The sequence below is a fragment of the Microcaecilia unicolor genome, chromosome 10 (assembly GCF_901765095.1).
Source record: "Microcaecilia unicolor chromosome 10, aMicUni1.1, whole genome shotgun sequence".
Lineage (NCBI taxonomy): Eukaryota > Metazoa > Chordata > Amphibia > Gymnophiona > Siphonopidae > Microcaecilia > Microcaecilia unicolor.
In genome coordinates this window covers 139454316-139473891 of record NC_044040.1, presented here as the reverse complement: position 1 = coordinate 139473891, position 19576 = coordinate 139454316, and the positions used below count along the sequence as shown (strand labels likewise).

Below are 19576 nucleotides of genomic sequence, written 5' to 3'. Positions count from 1 at the left end.
GGGTCTATTGGTTTTCAATATAAAAAATGAACATGTAGATCAAATAATCAAGCATTTAGCACTCTGCTGAGATTATCATTTCATTTGGCTAAGTGACCAGAACCATAAAATCCAGACAAGTGGGTGGTGAGCTGCATACACAACTGTGTATTGTTGTGACCCAGAGTTTGTTTTTGAAATGATAATCTCAGCAGAGTGCTAAATGATTGATTATTTGATCTATATGTTCATTTTTTATATTGAAAACCAATAGATCCCTGACGCAGGCCGTTACAGCCGAAACACGATTCGTGTCGGGTTGTTGTGTTATTGATTTCAAATAAAGACCTTGTTTAAGAAGACACCACGTGAGAGAGGACTTTTTTGGATCCACTGTTTCTTTTGCTTTGCGTTTCTCCTGTGGAGAGGACACCTTCTGTGTGTGTTGGCTTTCTCGGGTGAGTGTGACACCTTTTCTGTTAGGTGCCCTGCAGAATCACATCAGCAATGCATTGTGGTGGGTGTAGGGTACTGGGCTCTACTCCCATGGTGCTTTTCCCCCCTGCTAACTGGGTCAGAGTGTGCCCTGTTTTGTATCCGGTAGTCCATGAGGTAGTGGCCATTTTTGTAAGCCAGTTTTAGATCCCTTTCATGTGTCACCCACGTTAGAGAACGTTATTACCTTGAATGTGGCTGAAAGAGGTCATTGTGCACCATTCTGACAGCTCTGACCTACTGCTAATCTCAGTAACTGGGAGACTGTTTGCCAGTGGGGCACAACTTCGGATCTGCAGTTAACTGTGAGTAAACGTGCTTACTCAAATAAAGGACTTTTTCAAAGAGATTAGTCTTTAGGTGTCAACTGGTGTGCCAAAGTTATACAGCAGCAACAAGTCCTAGAGGCCTGCGTGTATGTAGGTCCCTGGAGCACTTTTAGTGAGTACCGCAGTGCCCTTAAGGCAGGCGGACCCAGGCCCATCCCCCCCTACCTGTAACACTTGTGCTGGTAATGGAAGCCCTCCAAAACCTACTGTACCCACATGTAGTTGCCCCCTTCACTCCTAAGAGCTTTGGTAATGTTGTACATTTGTGGGTAGTGGTTTTTTTTTTTTTTGGGGGGGGGGGGGGGTTGGGGGCTCAGCACCCAAAGTAAGGGAGCTATGCATGTGGGAGGTTTTTCTGAAGTCCACCGCACTGACCCCTAGGGTGCCCAGCTAGTGTCCTGGCATGTCAGGGGGGACAAGTGCACTACAAATGCTGGCTTCTCCCACGACCAAATGCCTTGGATTTTGCCGGGTTGGAGATGGCCGGCATTTTTTTTCCATTATCGCTGAAAAACAAACCCTGCCATCTCAAACCCGGCGAACTCCAAGGCATTTGGCCGGGCTAAACTGTATTATCGAAAAAAAAAGATGGCCGGCCATCTTTTTCGATAATACGGTTCCGGCCAGCTGTAGCGCTACCGCCAACATAGATCGCCGGCAATCTATTTGGCCGGTGACGTTCGATTATGCCCCTCCACGTTACTATAACTCTGTTGAATACCATCTATTGCCCGGTTTCTTAATTTTCTTTTCGTATACAGGAGCATATGTGCAAAATTGCCAATTAATGGCGCCAATCATATGTGTAAGTGCTATTATTCTATAACTTAGGTGAAAAATTGGCATCTATCCTTAGGCACTAATTTACTGAATTGCCTGTTAAGTCTTCTTTAAAAAAAAATAGTCACATTCGTTCAGCTCAGCACCTGAAAAGTCTTTTTAAGAATCCTCCTGAGCGGAATCCAAGATGGCGCTTTGATCACACGCACCTGAGTAAGCTCCCTGGGGAAGCTGTGAACTGTTGCCTCTTGCGGGTCCCTCGTCTCGTCGTTCGCGATGGGAAAACGGAGGGGGAAGGTAAGGGAGCTCCCCTTGGCTCCTGGGCCCTCGTCAGCATTGAAGCAATCGATTTTACAGTTCCCCAGGATGCCACCGGGACCTCTATGCATGTCAACTCCTTCTGCAACTGTTGACGCGCCGACGTCGATGGGAAGCGGAGACGGGGTTTCTCTGAGCCCCGGAGACCGCAGGAATCCACCACAGCCAGGAAGTGAACTATTTGCTGCAGCCCAGCCAGTATCCGACACCAAAGGGGTAAATTCGGAGCTGACAGAGGGGAGGACAGCGGCGAATTTGAGTGTGACCTCAGACCCTGTGTTTTTGGCTGAATTGGCCTTAAAGGTACTGCCGCAAGGTATTGTTAATAAGCTCTCTCATACTGAGATCCCACCACACTTCCTTTTACTATCAGGTGGAATAAGCAAGCCCTCTATCGTGACACTTGAGTCACTGTGGGATATGGTATATAACACCCACTCCTCTATGCAAAGTATGCTAAAAGAAAATACTAACGATATTAAAACTCTTTCAGAAGCAGTTCTGATACAGGCACAGGTGACAGCACAGCAGTCCTCCAAGATTGAAAAAGTGGATACTAAAATTCAAGAAATGGGGTCTTTGGAACCTGCTTTGGTTAAGGATAATAACTTTTTGCATAAACGTTTGGAATACCTTGAAAACCAGTCTCGGAGACTTAACCTTCGGTTCCTTAATTTCCCCAAGTCTCCTTTAATTCCTCCAATTGAGATGGCGAAAAAATATATGATTGACATTCTGGGAATGGACAAAGATTCATTGCCTCCAGTGGCGTAGCCAGACAGCCAATTTTGGGTGGGCCTGAACCCAAAGTGGGCGGGCACAAAATTTTCTCTCTAACCCCCTCCCCCAGCATTTCCCAACTCAAAAGATAAATACTTTAGCTGATGAAGATCCCCAAGCTCTGTCACCTGAAAACTTCCAACAAAGATGGCCAGAATTTACTTTTACCAAGCTTGGTCGGAAGCAACAACTCCTTGAGCCACTGATAGCGGCACCCCATGCATGCTTAGTTGTCAGTGGCTCAAGGATGCTGCCCCCATCTGCCAAGCTCAGCAGAAGGGATTTCTGGCCACGTTCAATGGAGGTCCTCAGCTAGCAGGGCTTGGGGATCCCCACCAGCTACAGCAAGGGTCAGGGCTGCTGTTAGCCATGCTGGGGCCCAGGGCAGAAAATAAAGAAGCCCTCTCCTCTTTAATCTCCCCATCTGCCATTACAGTCTCACACTGACAGACCATCACCAAATACAGAACAAGGGATTACAAATTAGAAATAAAAATATGTAGACAAAAATTGAACTGAGAACCTCAACATTTAATGCAACACTGGAGAAATAAAAACAAAAATGCATTTCCTTTTCTACTGAACACAATAAAACTGAACATATTCCATTTAAAACATTCAAAATAAAATTATTTTTCTACCTTTTGTTGTCTGGACATTTTATTTTTCTATCATGTTGGTTTCAGTTTCTCCTTCCCACTTTCCCGTCGTCTTCTGCTAATTCTTCAAGCAACTGTTGTCCATTTGTCTTTTCTCTCCTCTCGTTCCATTTCCTCACTACAACTGCTTCTGAACTATTGATCTTTCCATTTTAGCTCTTTCCTTTCTGTATTTTGTTCTTTTCTGCCTCTGTCTACTCAAATTTAACCCTCTTTCTAAACTTTTTCCTCCTTTTTACTTTTCAGATAGCTATCAAATTTTCATCTCCTTTCACCCACTAGCTCACCCATATCCAAACTCATTCCTTCCCAGCCTTCCATTCCCTTCCATCCTCAATCTACGCACCATTACCATATTTCTACCACCTGTAATCACTATCCTCTCATTCATTTTATTACCATCTCCCCTCTCTCTTTATCCTCTCTTCACTCTCATAGCCTAACATCTCCCTTTTACCCCCCTCCCCCTCCCTCCATTGTCCTGCATTTCTCTCTCTTACCCATTGTCCAGCATATCTCCCTTCTGCCCCTGGATCAAATATCTCCCTCTTTCCCCTCTCTTGTGCAGAACCTCTCCTTCCCTTTGCCCCACCTCTATGTCCAACATCTCTCCCATATTGTCCACTATCTCTTTCTTTCTCTCTCTCTCTCTCTCTCTCTCTCCCTGCCTTGAGCCCCTGGTCTAACATCTTTTTCTCTCCCCTCCAGCCATGTTCAATATTTCCCTCTCTCATCTCTCACTCCCTTCCCTCCACTGTCATGTCCAACACTTTTTTCCTCTATCGTCCTTTGCCACTCCTCTGCAGCCTTTCCCTTCCTCTCCCCACCATAGCCATATCAAACAATTCTCCCTCTCTTTTCCTCCTGCATCTCTCCCTTCCCCCATGTCAAACAATTATCTCTCCACCCCACCGTCTCACTCACTCACTCTCTCCACCCCACCCCCTCTCACGGGGCAGGCCCAGGGCAAGGATACTGATGCCCAACCACGTTTCTCCTCCTGGCCACTGCTGTAGTGTGGCGGCCTTGAGGAATTGCTGCAAGGCAGCTTTCGTGCCCTTCTTTGCCTCTCTCTCCACCCCTGCGTCCCACCGCGCCTGCAACGGAAATGCTTGTCCTCCCCGCCGGCGCTGCCTCGGTCCCTGCACGCTACCCTGCCTCTGTCCCTGCCTGCATTCTTTTCTTCGATCGTCGCGTCGCCGGCAGCGCTGCCATTCACTCAGGCAGCTCTGCTCCTCTCTGCCGTGTCCATCCGGCTCTTTCTGACGCACTTCCTGTTTACGTAGGGCCAGATGGATGCGGCAGAGAGGAGCAGAGCTGCCTGAGTGAATGGCAGCGCTGCCGGCGACGCGACGATCGAAAAGAATGCAGGCAGGGACAGAGGCAGGGTAGCGTGCAGGGGCCAAGGCAGCACCGGCGGGGAGGACAAGCATTTTCGTTGCAGCGCGCGACACATGCGATGGATGTTGGGTGGGCCTAGAGGGAAAGTGGGTGGGCCTGGGCCCGTCCAGGCCCACCCGTGGCTACGCCCCTGATTGCCTCCCATAACTCGGGCCCATTACATCTGGAATATCAGGGGGACATTGGGAGACCCCCCTAGACAAGAAATGGGTGAAGAAATGAACCTTACTTCCTTCCTGGAAAGTTCATTGGATGTGATTACCCATAGGACTACAATGCTAGTCACTTTTGTGCTGGAGCTGGATCGGAACGCAGTGGTAAGACTTTCCCTGAGGCATTTAGATGAACTGTTTATGGGCTCCAAAGTTAGGATTTTTCCTGATCTTTCTAGGCCGACACAAGCGAGACGTAGGGCCTTTTTGGAACTGCGTCCCAGAGTAGAAGCCTTGAAAGCAAATTTTGTTTTACGTTTTCCTTGTATATGTATCGTATTGCTTGAGGGCAAACAATTTCAATTTGTAGACCCTAAACAGCTTAAAGATTTCCTAGATGCTAGAGTTGAAGTGACTGTTACATGCCCTCCTACATAGCAGGCTGGAGTCTGAACTTAGAGGTAGCAATTGTGTAATAATAATCTAATATTTTTGTTTTCCTTTTCTTGGAATCGCTTTTCTTTTTATAGTGGACGGAAAATAGTGCTTACTGTTTCCTCATATCTTTATGTAAAGAGATTTTCTTGTTATCTGAATGTGAATTGCATAATCACATTGTTGTGTGAATTGTTAAATGATTAATAAAGGATTAAAAAAAAAATCCTCCTGAGCCACCATCTCTCCTGTCCCACATAGCCACCCTGCCATTCTGCCTTCTTCCTAGCAACACATTAACATTTTTTTTAATATGCCCCAATCTGACATCTCTCTTCTAAATTCCAACTATCACAGGAAATCCATTTCAACCTATGATTCCACCCACTTCCCGAGGGCAGATTGTTGAAAAATATCAGCCATGGGAATATTTCTTTATACTAGCCCATACGGTACTAAATTACTCAAAGGTCTGCTTACCCTCACCCAATATAAATCAGTAAGTGTTCTCTCATCAGCCTTCTATTTGTCTCTTCTTTGCCTCCTAATCCTCTCCCCTGTGCAGCTTCTGTCCTCAGCACCTGTAAAGAGAATCCTGGCCTGCAGCAATGAATTGTAAAGTAAGCACAGGGCCTCTAAGCCACTGCAGACATTCAAGGCCTTTCCATGTTCCTGCTACCTCCACCAGTGCAGGTTTCCTATTAATACCTCTCCTTTGCGTCTTCGGCTGAAGCAGGGTCTCCCAATACATGCCAAAAAGTGCCACTGACTGCCATCCTCCAGTTCATACTCCTATAGCATCATTTGCACTGCAGCCCACTGGGGCATATCTGAATGCCTAATAGGGCAATCCATGCTTGCTTGTACCCCTCCTGGTGATGCATAAGCATAAAAACATTGAGTGAGTTTGAAAGATCAATGGGATATGGATGGAGGTTGGAAAGAGAACAGTGAGGGGTAAAGATGATGGGAATGGAGAGATAGGAGTGGCTTAGCCATTAGACAGACTAGGCAGCAATGGTGATACCATTGGGGGCAGCAAATCAAATCAAAGCAATTGGTCCTGACAACTGGAAAAAGAAACAAAGAAGACGGACTCATACCCCACAGAAGAGATCAAATAAGCCAAACATGGTGAGGAGATAAAAACACCGTGAAGAACCAAATTGTCTTTATTTCAACCAGCATAAGCAGCACCAAATTGATGACCCAACACAGACGTGTTTTGGCATGAAAAATGCCTTTGTGGAGTCTCATCAAATAGCAAGCGAAAAGAAAAGAAATATGAAAGGTTCTGGCAGACTGCAGCAATAATGTGGTCTAAAGATGTGCCCCACACTATGAAAGCTTTTTGCATTTCTTTGCTTTTTCTCTTGCTATTACTAGGTTTGAAAGGCAGTTATTGGAACAGTTTTCAAGTGTAAATGCTGCCTTGTACACCAGCAGTCTATTTGATGAGACCCCTGATGCAGGCATTTTTCATGCCAAAATACAGCCGTGTCAGGCATCAATTTGGTGCTGCTTATGCTGGTTGAAATAAAGACAATTTGGTTATTCAAGGTGTTTCCACCTCCTCACTGAATTTGGTTCTCCTGACAGCAAGGGAAATTCAAAGAGCCATCACTAGCTACTTTAACCTGCAAAGAAGGTGGGCACTTTTTAAATAGCCTATTTACCTAGGTAAATGGCATTTGGAAATTACCTTCATTATGCATATATATAGCTGAATGCTCACTAGGAGGTAAGGATGGTTAAGAGGTCCTATACAAAAAAAATATAAGCCGGGATCCTCAAATTATAGCCCGCAGACCAAAAGTGATCCATGGATTTGTTTATTCCAGCCCACTCAGTGCTCTTCAGGTCTTACATATCCTGGCCCATTCAGATGTTACCATAACCCATGTCCCAGTGTTGTCACTGCATATAGCATCTCTCTCTCTTTCTATTCTGCCCCCACCCCATGGTCCAGCATCCTTCCCTTCCCCACTCTCCCTTGATCCAACATCTCTCCCTCTCGTCTTTCTCTCCCACTGGGCCACAGGTGCCTTACACTGATCCCAGAGTTTTCCTTCTCCCGCATCCCACCCTTGCTAGAAACAGGAAGTTGAGTAAGAGGGGGCGAGATGTGGCAGAGGGAAGATTTCAGGGTTGGCGTCAGGTACTGTATCTTACATGCTGCCATGGCCTTGTGGGATGTGGCTGTGGTGAAAGGAAGAAGGGAGAGGAGGAGCTGCTATACCATAAAGGGGATGGAGGGAATGGGGGAGGAAGGGAAAAGAATGGGAAAGATACTGCACAATGCAGGCCCATTCTGGGAAGGATCGTGTTGGGGCAATCATGGCTGTTGTTTAATTAGCAACATCTTAGGAATCAGTGAGAACCTAAGGACCTGAAAGTTAAGAGAGATTCAAGACTAAAGGTTCATCATTCTAAGATATTTAATACACTTGGAACAACCCTGGATAGTGTCTCCCATAAGGCTCCCCCTCCCCCAGTTTATACATTGCTTATAGGGAAGGGGTCAGAGTGAGATCACACAGATTTAATGGGGATTTTTAAAATTATGCATTGCCAGGAGGGAAGGGACAGAGGGAACTGTGGCTCCAAGCAATTTTTTTTTAATCTTCTCAGGTACTGAGAGGGAGGATCATCAGCCAAGGAATTTTTTAAATTGCAAGCCTCATATTTCACTATCGAACACTGAAAATGAGTGCTAGGTTCTTAATGTTCTCCCTAATCCAAACTGACTAAAACCTGCTCTCTGCATAGAATTTCAATGACTAAATTTATCCCTCCCCTCAATTCAAAACTTTTTAACCAGCCAGGAATGGCTCCTGGCTAGTTAAATAGTGTTTAAGCGCCTAACTGTGGATATTCAGCGGGAGATGTCCCAATTTGCATGTACAATTTAACTGAACAGTGAACTAATTAGCACCAATTATTGGGTGCTAACAATCAATTGGTGCTAATTGGCATTAATTAAAAATTACACCCGTATATTTATGTGCCCGGATCCACATGTAAATATTATGTGTGGCTCCAAAAAAGGGGTGCAGCTATGTGAGGAACGTGGGTGGCTCTCAAGACAAATCCCTCCTTTCAGTACCCTTCTCCTCCACCGCCAACTCCAGGCTTCGCCCTTTCTGCCTCATCTCACCCCATGCTTGGAATAAACTCCCTGAGCCCATACACCAGGCCCCCTCCATGCCCATCTTCAAATCCTTGCTCAAAGCCCACCTCTTCAATGTCGCCTTTGGCACCTAACCACTATACCTCTATTCAAGAATTCTAGACTGCCAACTTGACATTTTGTCCTTTAGATTGTAAGCTCCTTTGAGCAGGGACTGTCCTTTTTGTTTAAACTGTACAGCGCTGCGTAACCCTAGTAGCGCTCTAGAAATGTTAAGTAGTAGTAGAAGTAGGGGAGTTCCCACAGTTAATGTGTTCTGTTATAGAATAAGGGGGATCCATGCCTATTTTAGGCAAGGGAATTTACACTAATGTTTTGTTGGTGTAAATGGTCACACCTAAATGAAGTCACAGCTCTTGGTGCTTAGTGCTATACTGTAAACGGTGCCTAACTTATAACGCCATGTACAGAATAGTGCTAAGCACTGTTTTTCGGTGCCAATCTTTAGGCGCCATTTACTGAATTTACCCCAATATGTCTGGTAAAAGGTGAGCAAATCCAAAATGTTGCGAATAGCTGATTGTTCATGTCATGAATCCTTAAGCAATCCATAAAAGTAACATGTTTAAATTTCAGTAACTTTTTATTTATTTATTTATTTATTAATTTATTTATTTATTTATTTATTTCATATAAAAGGATGAGGTTTGAATGGTTGTATTACGGTTTGCTCTAACAGAATTCATTAAAATCTCATTTTTTGTTTCTGGAAACCTTAATCACCTTTTCTCAGAGGTGGTCAAATATAGTTTTTGTTTAGTTATAAAATAAAAAAATTGGAATCTATTAATTATGATATTTGGTTCTAAAATTGATATCATATGGATTTTTGGAAAGAGTTTTTGAAGTAACAGGAACTCATGTTTTTTAACAAATTAATTTAGACTTCTATTTAGATTCTTAAGTTCAGATTGCAAAGCCATATATTTGTATGTTTCTAGAGGAATTTATTTTTGTTCTAGGTTGTGAACCAGGTATGATATACAGTGTCCTTGGTTATAAGTCATTGTCAAAACCCAAAAGCAAGATTCACATGTTTTATACCCCATTGCAGGTTTTTTACTGAAACATGATCATATTGAATTTTATGGCTTTATGAATAAGATTTTAATCTCTTCTGTGCAATGGTCTTTATTATAACAATTGTTGTAATTTTTACCTAATTCCTACTATAACCGTGATTCTCTTGCAACTCTCTGAGCTGAATTATAATGTAAAGCTGAAGAAGTTTGATTCACCTTTCTTCAAGTTGTTCTGAGTTGAGTCCAACTCATTGCATTTATTCCCGTCCAATTCCCTGCAGCATGATGTTAAGTGGAGGAGTGGCCTAGTGGTTAGGGTGGTGGACTTTGGTCCTGAGGAACTGAGTTCAATTCCCACTTAAGGCACAGGCAGATCCTTGTGACTCTGGGCAAGTCACTTAACCCTCCATTGCCCCATGTAAGCCGCATTGAGCCTGCCATGAGTGGGAAAGCGTGGGGTACAAATGTAACAAAATAAATAAATAAATTTTGTGCAATTGATCTTTATATACCCCCTCATTCCATAGTAACACACGTAAATGGCAGTAGTGCACCTCATCTCTGTTCTAAAATAGCTTTAGCATGTAAATCAAAAGGGGGCATTCACAAGGAAAGAGCATGAGTGTGTCATAGGCATGGCTGATAGTTTTATTTATTTATTTATTACATTTGTATCCCACATTTTCCTGCATAGCAGTAGGCTCAATGTGGCTTACAGGTTCCGGAGAGGAGAGTACCAACTCCAGGAATATATACAGAGTGGAAAATAGAGTAACAGTAGGTGCAAGGAAGCTGATAAGGTTCCGGAAAAGAGAATATAACTCTGGGACGAATATACAGTAGCATATAGAGAGAAGTAATCCCAATGAGGCTGATAAGTCTCCGGCGATGGGACTACAGCTTCTAGTGAGCAATACAGAGTAGGATAAGGGTAGAAGTACACTTAATTATAACTGGAGTGTTAAAATTAGTACAGTTTGAAGTAATAGGATTATGTGGAAGGGGTATTGTTCATTTCTTAGATCAAAAGATGTGATGCATTGTTCATGAATTAGTTCGGGTCTGATGGGTAGGCTTTCCGGAAGAGGTGAGTCTTGAGGTTTTTTTGAAATTTTAGTTGGGTGTTCAGAGTTCTAATGTTTCTAGGTAAAGCGTTCCAGAGCTGGGTGCAAATGTAGGAAAAGCTGGATGCATAGTTGTGCAGGTACCTTACAGAATACTGTAAATTACATATATAAATTTTGCATTTTGGTGCTCCAATTTACGCCAGCCATAGACCTGGTGTAAATATGCACTCCTACATTTAGGCATGCAAATGCCAGTTTATACTACTATTCTATAAGAATAGCCATACTGTGTAAGACCAATGGCCCATCTAGCCCAGTATCCTGCTTCCAGCAGTGGCCAATCCAGGTCACAAGTACCTGGCAGAAACCAAAATAGTAGCAACATTCCATGCTACCAATCCCAGGGTTTTATCATTGGCTTCCCCATGTCTCTCTCAACATCAGACAATGGAGTTTTCCTCTAGAACTTGTCCAAAACTTGTCTAAACCCAGATAACCTAACTGCTGTTACCACATCCTCCCTCAACAAGTTCCATAGCTTAACTATTCTTTGAGTGAAAAAATATTTCATCCTATTTGTTTTAAAAGTATTTCCATTTAATTTCATTGAGTGTCCCCTGGTCTTTGTACTTTTTGAAATAGTGAAAACTAGATTCATTTTTGCCCATTCTACACCACTCAGGATTCTGTAGACCTCATTTTATCCCCCCACAGCATGTCTTTTCCAAGCTGAAGAGCCCTAACCTCTTTAGCCTTTCCTCATATGAGAGGAATTCCATCCCTTTTATCATATTGGTTGCTCGTCTTTGAATCTTTTCTAATTCTGCTATATCTTTAATGCTATACGGGCATTATAATATTCTTAGTCTTATTTACCATTATTTCCTAATAATTCCTAGCATCCTGTTTCCTTTTTTGGCTGCTGCCACACACTGGGCAGAAGATTTCAGCGTATTGTCTACAATGACACCTAGATATTTTTCTTGGATGCTGACTCCTAAGGTGGACCATAGCATGAGGTAACTATGATTTGGATTATTGTTCCCAATGTGCATGTTTTTGCATTTGTCCACATTAAACATCATCTGCTATTTGGATGCCCAGTCTTCCAGCTTCCTGAGGTGTTGTTGCAATTTTTCACAGTCTGCATGCGTTTTGACAACTTTGAATAATTTTGTGTCATCTGCAAATTTAATTACATCACTTGTTGTTCCAATTTCCAGATCATTTAAAAATATGTTAAATAGCACAGGCTTCAGTATAGATCTCTGCGGCACTCCACTATTCACCCTGCTTCATTGAGAAAAATGGTCATTTAACCCTGGCCTCTGTTTTCTGTCCAATAACCAATTCCTAATCCACAAAAGAACATTGTCTTCTATCCCATGCCTTTTTAATTTTCTTAGGAGTCTCTCATGAGGAACTTTGTCAAAAGCTTTCTGAAAATCTAGATACACTACATCAACTAGCTCACCTTTAATCACATATATAGTCATGCCTTCAAAAAAATTAAAGGGCCCTTTTACAAAGCCGCAGGAGGGCTAACACGTGGGTAGCACACGCCAAATCAGCACTAGTGCTGGGGTAGCACCTGCACCTGGTGGTAATTCCGAGTTTGGCACATGCCAAATCTAACGGTAGAAAATATTTTTATATTTTCTACTGCGGGGGGCATTTCTGGCGGCAATTAGCAGCATGACCACATTGGTGCTCGCTGCATGGTTACCTTTTTTTTTTAATTTCTCTTGTGAGCCCTTACCACAGAGTCAATGGCTGGCGGTAAGGGCTCAGGCAATAAATAAGGAACGCGCTAGTTTTAATTTTTGTGCATGCTAATTTCCCAGCCCATTAAAAAAGTTGCCTTTTTCCCAGCCATGGTAAAAAGTGGCCCAGTGTGTGCCCAAAAGATGTGCTCACACTACCACAGGCCACCTTTTTACTGAGGTTTTGTAAGCAAATTGGCGAGACAAGACTTCCCTTGGCTGAACCCGTGCTGACTCTGTCCCATTAAACCATGTTTGCCTACGTGTTCCATAATTTTATTCATTATAATAGTTTCCACTATTTTGCCTGGCACTGAAGTCAGACTTACCGGTCTGTAATTTCTCATATCACCCTATAACCCCTTTTCAAAATCAGTGTTACATTGATCACCCTCCAATCTTCAGGTAATCTGGACCATTTTAATGACAGATCACTAGCAGCAGATTAGCAATTTCATGTTCTTTCAGTACCCTGGGGTGTGTACCATCAAGTCTAGGTGATTTATCACTTTTTAACTTGTTGATTTGGCTCAGTATGTTTTCCAGGTTCACCAAGATTTCTTTCAGTTCCTCCTCATCATCACCTTTGAAAACCATTTCTGATACAGGTAGATCTCTTAAATCTTCTTCCGTAAAGACCGAAGCAAAGAATTCATTCAATCTCTCTGCTATGGCGTTGTCCTCCCTAAGTGCCCGTTTTGCTCCTTCATGATCTAATGATACCACAGATTCCCTTGCAGGCTTTCTGCTTCTGATGTACCTGAAAAAGTATTACTGTGAGTTTTTGTCTCTGTTTCAAATTTCTCTTCATATTCTCTTTTAGCCTTCTTTATCAATGCTTTGCATCTAGCTTGACAGCGCTTATGTTGCTTCTTATTTTTTTCATTCAGATCCTTTTTCCATTCCTTGAAGGATGTTCTTTTGGCTCTAATAGCCTCTTTCACTTCACCTTTTAATCATGCTGGCTGTCTTTTGTTCTTCTTTCCACCTTTGTCAATACATGAAATACATCTGGTCTGGGCTTCCACGACGATGATATTTTTAAACAACATCCAAGACTGATTTAAAGTCGTACATGTGTAAGAGTCCGTATTGAATAGACTACTAGCCTGTGGAAATTTGGCACCTAAATTTTGGTGATCTGTTATAGAATATTTAGTTTAGTTTATTGCAAGTTGATAAACTTCCTATGTGAGGCTCTTTTTAACTTTTATTTGTCTTTGTAGCTTTCTATTGTTCTTTCATTTAGAAACAGAGAAACATAGAAAATGTAGATAGATAAAGACCATATAGCCTATCCAGTGTGCCCATCCATGCCATCTACTCTCCCTATCACTCCCTTAGAAATCATATGTACTTGTACTAAGCTCTCTTGAATTCAGATACTATTTTCGTCTCCACTGCCTCTACCAGGAGACCATTCAACAAATTCAGCACCCTTTCCATGAAGAAGTATTTTCACAGGTTAATTCTGAATCTATCCCCTTTCACCTTCATCCTATGTCCCCTTGTTCCACAGCTTCCTTTTAATTGAAAGAGACTTGCCTCCTGTGAATTAATGCTGCATAAGTATTTAAATGTCTCTATCATATCTCCTCTCTCCTGCCTTTCTTCCAAAGTATACATATTGAGATCTTTAAGTTTGTTCCCATATGCTTTATGATGATGACTATTGACCATTTTAGTAGCTGCCTTCTAGACCGACTCCATCCTGTTTATAACTTTATGAAGGTGTGGTCTCCAGAATTGTACACAATGTTCTAAATGAGGTGGAAAAAAGAACAATGGGAGAGAGAACAACATGTGCCACAAAGGACACAAGGGAGGGATCGAGGAGGAAGATGTTAGATGACTGGCAAACTCCAATTCAGTCTCCACTTTAGTTGTCCTCCTTTAATGCAAGACCAAACAGACATATTTTCAAGCTAGCCTTAAAATGAGAATAGGACTCTTTAAGCCTTAGGTAAAGTAGCATAATTCCAAAGTGAGGGTGCACAAAAAATGAAGGTGTTCCTTCTTCTAGTAGTATTTAGCTAGCTCTGGAGGTGGGGAGGGGCGAAGGGAGGAATGGTTAAGGGATGATCTCAACACCCAAGGTAGCATAGAAAGTGAGATTTGATCAAATTCTGTAGTGCTAGATAGAAGGCTCTATGAGTGATTATTTAGTTATTAAACTGGCACTGAAGTGAGATAGGAAACCAGTGCTGCTCTCTTGAGATGAAGGATGACATGATCACACCTCTTAGCATTGTGTAGTAGTCTAACTTCAGTGTTATAGCCAGTGGTAATTTTTACCTTTCAGGGTATTCAGTGCACTGGAACATTGCTGCCTCTTCCTTCAGCCTTGGGGATGTTTTCTTCCATCTCAGTCTCTAGTTCCAGTTATTCTTGTAGATTCTACAATGTGAAATCACATTGTTATGGTTCTTCTCTCTGCTTAGGTGGAAAAATTGAAGACTCAGCTGAGGTTGGCTGAGGATACTTGTGATGGAGTTCGCAAGGACCTGACTGAAATTCATCGCCAATTACAGGAGGCAAAAGATGTGCAGGATACCCAGCGCAAGGAGACACTGGAACTACGAAGGGCACTGGGCGATGAAACCCGAGAAAAGGAAGCACTACAGAAATCCAATACTGATCTCCGGACAGGAATAAAAAAGACTGAAGGAGAAAGAATCAGGTAACCGTATAAGAGAGAGAAATGAAAGGAGCAGAAGTATAGACAGTAAGAGCTAGATTCAGTAAATGGCATTCAAAAATCAGTGCCAAAAAATGGCATTCAACGCTATTCTGTAATAAACACCCAATATAGAATTAGCATTTAGTTTCAATTTTAGCAGCCAATTTGAGTACCAGGAATTACGTCTGCTGAAACCAGGTGTAATTCCCGGTGCTCAATTTGGGCACATATCCCCGGTATTCTATAACACTGCCCACAAATTTTAAGAACACCCCTGACCCGCCCATGTATCTCCTATTGTCATGCCCCCTTTTGGGTTGCTTTCTATAGGATTTGGGTGCATATTGTTAAAGAATATTGCATAGCAAAATATGCACCCAATTCCAAATTGGTGCCTATTAGTGACAATCAGCACCCAATTATTGAAAGGGGAGATCAGGGCAGATGCAGGACCGGGAGAGTGGAAGGGATTGGGGATGATGCAGGACCTGGGAGATGATGAAGGGGAGAGGCCGGGGCAGATGCTGGAATCAGGAGAGGTGGAATGGAAAACATTGTAGGGGATATTGGATATGGAGAAGGTGGAAGGTGAGAGACTGGGGTGAATGCAGGACCCAGGGAAGGTAGATATCAAAGGGAATGCTGGACATGGAGAAGGTGGAAGGGAAGATCTAAGGGAGTTGCTGGACTTAGGGAGAAGTGGGAAATCCTGGACCTGGAGGGATTGGAAGGGGAGAATGGGGAGATGCTGGAAACAGGGGCATAGGTGCCAACATTTCAAAATGATTAGGGTTTCAAACACAATAAAATTTACCCCTCCCTGGACACAGTGAAGTAGCTTGCCCAATTTTGAGGGGTGTTCACATCCACTAACACACACATAGCTGGCTCCTATAGAGAGGTGGAAGTGGAAATTGGTGGAGATGATGGGCAAGGGACAGGAAGGGAAGCGAGAGAAGTTGCTAAATACAAGGGAAGGGAAGAGATAGAAATCTATAGACAGAAACAGTAAAATGAGGGGGCTTCAAAATTGGATAGTGAGAGAGGAATGAAATTTGAGTGGACTGAGAGGCAGAAAAATACATAGAAGAAAGTTGAGCATGAAAGATCAATGTTGGAGACAAATGTAAATGAGGAAGTGAAGAAGACAAGAGGAGAGCAAAAAAAAAAAAAAAAAAGGTAAATGAACAGGAGAGCCTGGACTGTGAGCTAAGAGGATAGTGGAAAGTAGAACCAGAGACTGTGTCCAATAGGATTAGAAAAATTAGATTACCAGACAGCAAAGGTTGAAAAAATAATTTTATTTTCCATTTAGTGATTCTAACATGTCTGGGAGTTAACATGTGCTATTTTTATATTTTGCATAGCGCAATAGGAAATGCATCTTTCTGTTTCTCTGGTGCTGTACTGTATACAGAGTCTGGCTTTTGGGTTTCAAGTTAATTTTTATCTACATATTTTTTCTTTTAGTTTGTGGTCACTTATCCTGTTTTAGGAGAGGGTCTTGACTGGATTCTATATAAGGTGTGTTAAATGTAGGCATGTCGGAATAGCACACTCAGCGCTATTCTGTAAACTGCGTCTACAGTAAGATGTACCGTATTTTTCGGACTATAAGACGCACTTTTTCCCCCCAAATTTGGGAGGAAAATGGGGGGTGCGTCTTATAGTCCGAAGGTAGATTTGGCTGGCTGGCTGGCTGGCAGGCCGCCCGCCCTCCGAATTCGGGATCGCCGTCAATTCTCGGCGGCCATTTTGAATCTTGCCGAGACCGTCAGGCAGCAATGCATACAGGAGGATGGAGAGCAGCGCGCTGGGCAGGAAAGAGGGGGCTCTTTCCTGCCCCGACGTCACTAGACCACCAGGGAAGATCGCGTGAGTAGGGAGAAGTGGTGACAGGGCTGGGGGGTGGGGGGAGGAGGTAACCCTGATGGCGATCCCGAACTCGGAGGGAGGGAGGGATTCGGACAAGATGCACCGGAGCACCTAGGTTTTAGAGTTGGGAAAAAGGAAAAAAAAATTTTCCTATTTCCCTCCTCTAAAACCTAGGTGCGTCTTATGGTCCGGTGCGTCTTATAGTCTGAAAAATACGGTAGTTTACAGAATAATAGCGCATAGGCCATGCACATACATTTAGGCGTGGCCATTTATACCACTGAAAACCTGGTGTAAATGCACACACCTAAATGTACATGCGTTCCCCCGAATTCTATAACAATGCATGTAAATGTGATTGACACCCCCAACATGCTTACACTCCTTCCATGCTGTGCCCCCTTTTCAGCTACATGTGTTGAAATTTACATGTGCCTCTAGAATATGCCTAAAAAAGAAGCGCGAGTAAATTCCATTTATTGCCAATTAGTGATGATAACTGGTTGTTATCGGCCAATTATCATGACTAATTGGCTCATTACTCAATTGAGTACTGCAAGTAAATTGGCCACAAGCACAATTTAATGCATGCTACTCACCACGCCTTATATGGAATTCAGGGATAAATGTCTAAAGGGATCTGTAGTAATCCAGCTTGTTCAATTTTTCCATTAGGTGTATTGAAGTTATGGGCTCACTGCAGTATTTAAAATGCTACCTTTTCCTAGGAAGGTCCTTCTTGGTGCTGTTCTGGAATGGTAGAATTGTTCTATAGGTCCTGAGTGACTTAGTGTAAGCCTAGGGCTTTGTATGCTTGCTACTGGAAAGGGGTTATGTTATGTTAGTGAGATGAAACCAGATTCAGAATTTTTTATGTATTGTGAATTCTATGGGGACATGCCCTAGTTCTGCTCTGCACCCATTGTTGTATGATAAAGGCTTCTGTGGATGCAGAATCTATGTTTGCTTTTTAATATTGTGATATGCAAGGTCAGATGTTAGTGGGGGTTTTTTATTAGACTTTTAGGCTACTTAATTATACATAACAATTTTTCTTGAGTATAATCAATGTTAGCCAAGTTTTCATTTTTTTTCTAGTAATCTGGGAATTTTAAATTGCATTCTTTTTTTCATGGAGCAAATACCTGGCCAGTGTTCTGAGTGAGGGGACCTCCTCATCTTCCTCCCTGAGCAGAGTTTTCAGGGGGGCACTCTCTTTTGGGTGACTTAGGAAGGGGGACACCATTTCATCCCTTGCACGGGCAACAGACTGCCTTGAGCAGCCTCTGGGAGTAAGTGCTGCCAGAAGAGGGGGCCAAGAGAAAAAAATAAAAGTTATGCCTGGGGGAGGTGCTGCCTCTGGGCGAGAAGGGTTAGAAAAAAGTGCTCCTTTTTGGGAAAAGGTGATCTATTTTTCTTCTGTTCAATGAACATGGACATCTGAAGAGAGTGAATTAGCACCTTGTATTAGATCATGTCGTAGTTTTCATACTCTTCTCCTAAATTTCTACATAATTATGTTTTAGGCTTGTTAATACTACACATTGTGATTTAAAGTACATTATCTGTCATTTCACAGTCATGTGGCCGCTAGCCAATGACTAGCAAACATAACTTTGCAAAATTTGATTTGGTATGCCCCGAGGATCAAAGAAACCTGAAACTATACCCCCCAAAAAAGACTGAGAAGTACTGCTCTAGAAGATCAAAGAGGGAGGAATATAAGCCACTGGAAGAGAATGGTGCTAAGAAGCGTGATGTAGCCTACATATAACAGCCATTATTATAACTTTAACAGTATAACTGTTTCAAGCTTCCCAGAAAGCTGAGGTAATCTGCCTGGATCTCTCACGGTTATCAATCTACATCAGTTTGCAATGTAGTTTCACTAATTATTACAAAGCTTAGAGGTAGAACTTGGGAAGGAATTTGGGTGTTAGATTAAGGCCATGATTCATAAGAACCAAAAAAGGAAGACAATTGTCGGAGCAGCAGGCTGAGAACCACTGAAGTCAGGTTTCAAATCCCACTAATGCGCTTGTGATCTTGGACAAGTCACTTAAACCTCCATTGTCTCAGGTACAAATGTGAAAGGCACTTCTATAACTGATTGTTTGCGGTTATGTGCACCTTATGCATATAAATGCACAGAAGAGCAGCACTAGAGCACCTGTGTATGTGCACTGTGCAGTATTCCAAAACCATAACAGAATATTGCCTCCTATCCCATAGCTTTTCATTTTCTCAGGAGCCTCTCATGAGGGACTATTTCTTTTTTTTTTTAATTTAATTTTATTTCGAATTCTTACAATCAAGTAAAACTTGTACAGAAAAGGAGGTTATCAGCGATTAATTACAAATTATAATTCTGAAGAAAAGAAAATTAACCAATAACTATCCTCAAGTGCACAACTTAGGATCCAAGAATGCATAAGTGGATTTATTATATATTAGTACTGTTATAGGAATTATAACCCAAGTAGTCACAAAGTGCCCTTATTTACATTTCTAGAGCATTGTTAACAAGAACATCAATATAACATTAATATTAATGTTAACTTATCCCCTCAGATCCCTTGGCTACTAGAAGTTCAGTGAGATGAGAAGGCTAAAAAAAACATATTTAATTGACTGATAACGTACTACACATT

The 19576-nt window shown here is 42.5% G+C and overlaps 1 protein-coding gene across 1 annotated transcript in view; it reads left to right on the top strand.

Moving 5' to 3' along the window:
- The window catches only part of CROCC2 (ciliary rootlet coiled-coil, rootletin family member 2), an 825280-nt gene that overhangs the window by 528306 nt on the left and 277398 nt on the right, over positions 1 to 19576 (top strand). The window contains 1 exon segment of the mRNA XM_030216488.1: positions 14812 to 15050. Coding sequence (XP_030072348.1) covers positions 14812 to 15050 — 239 coding nt within the window.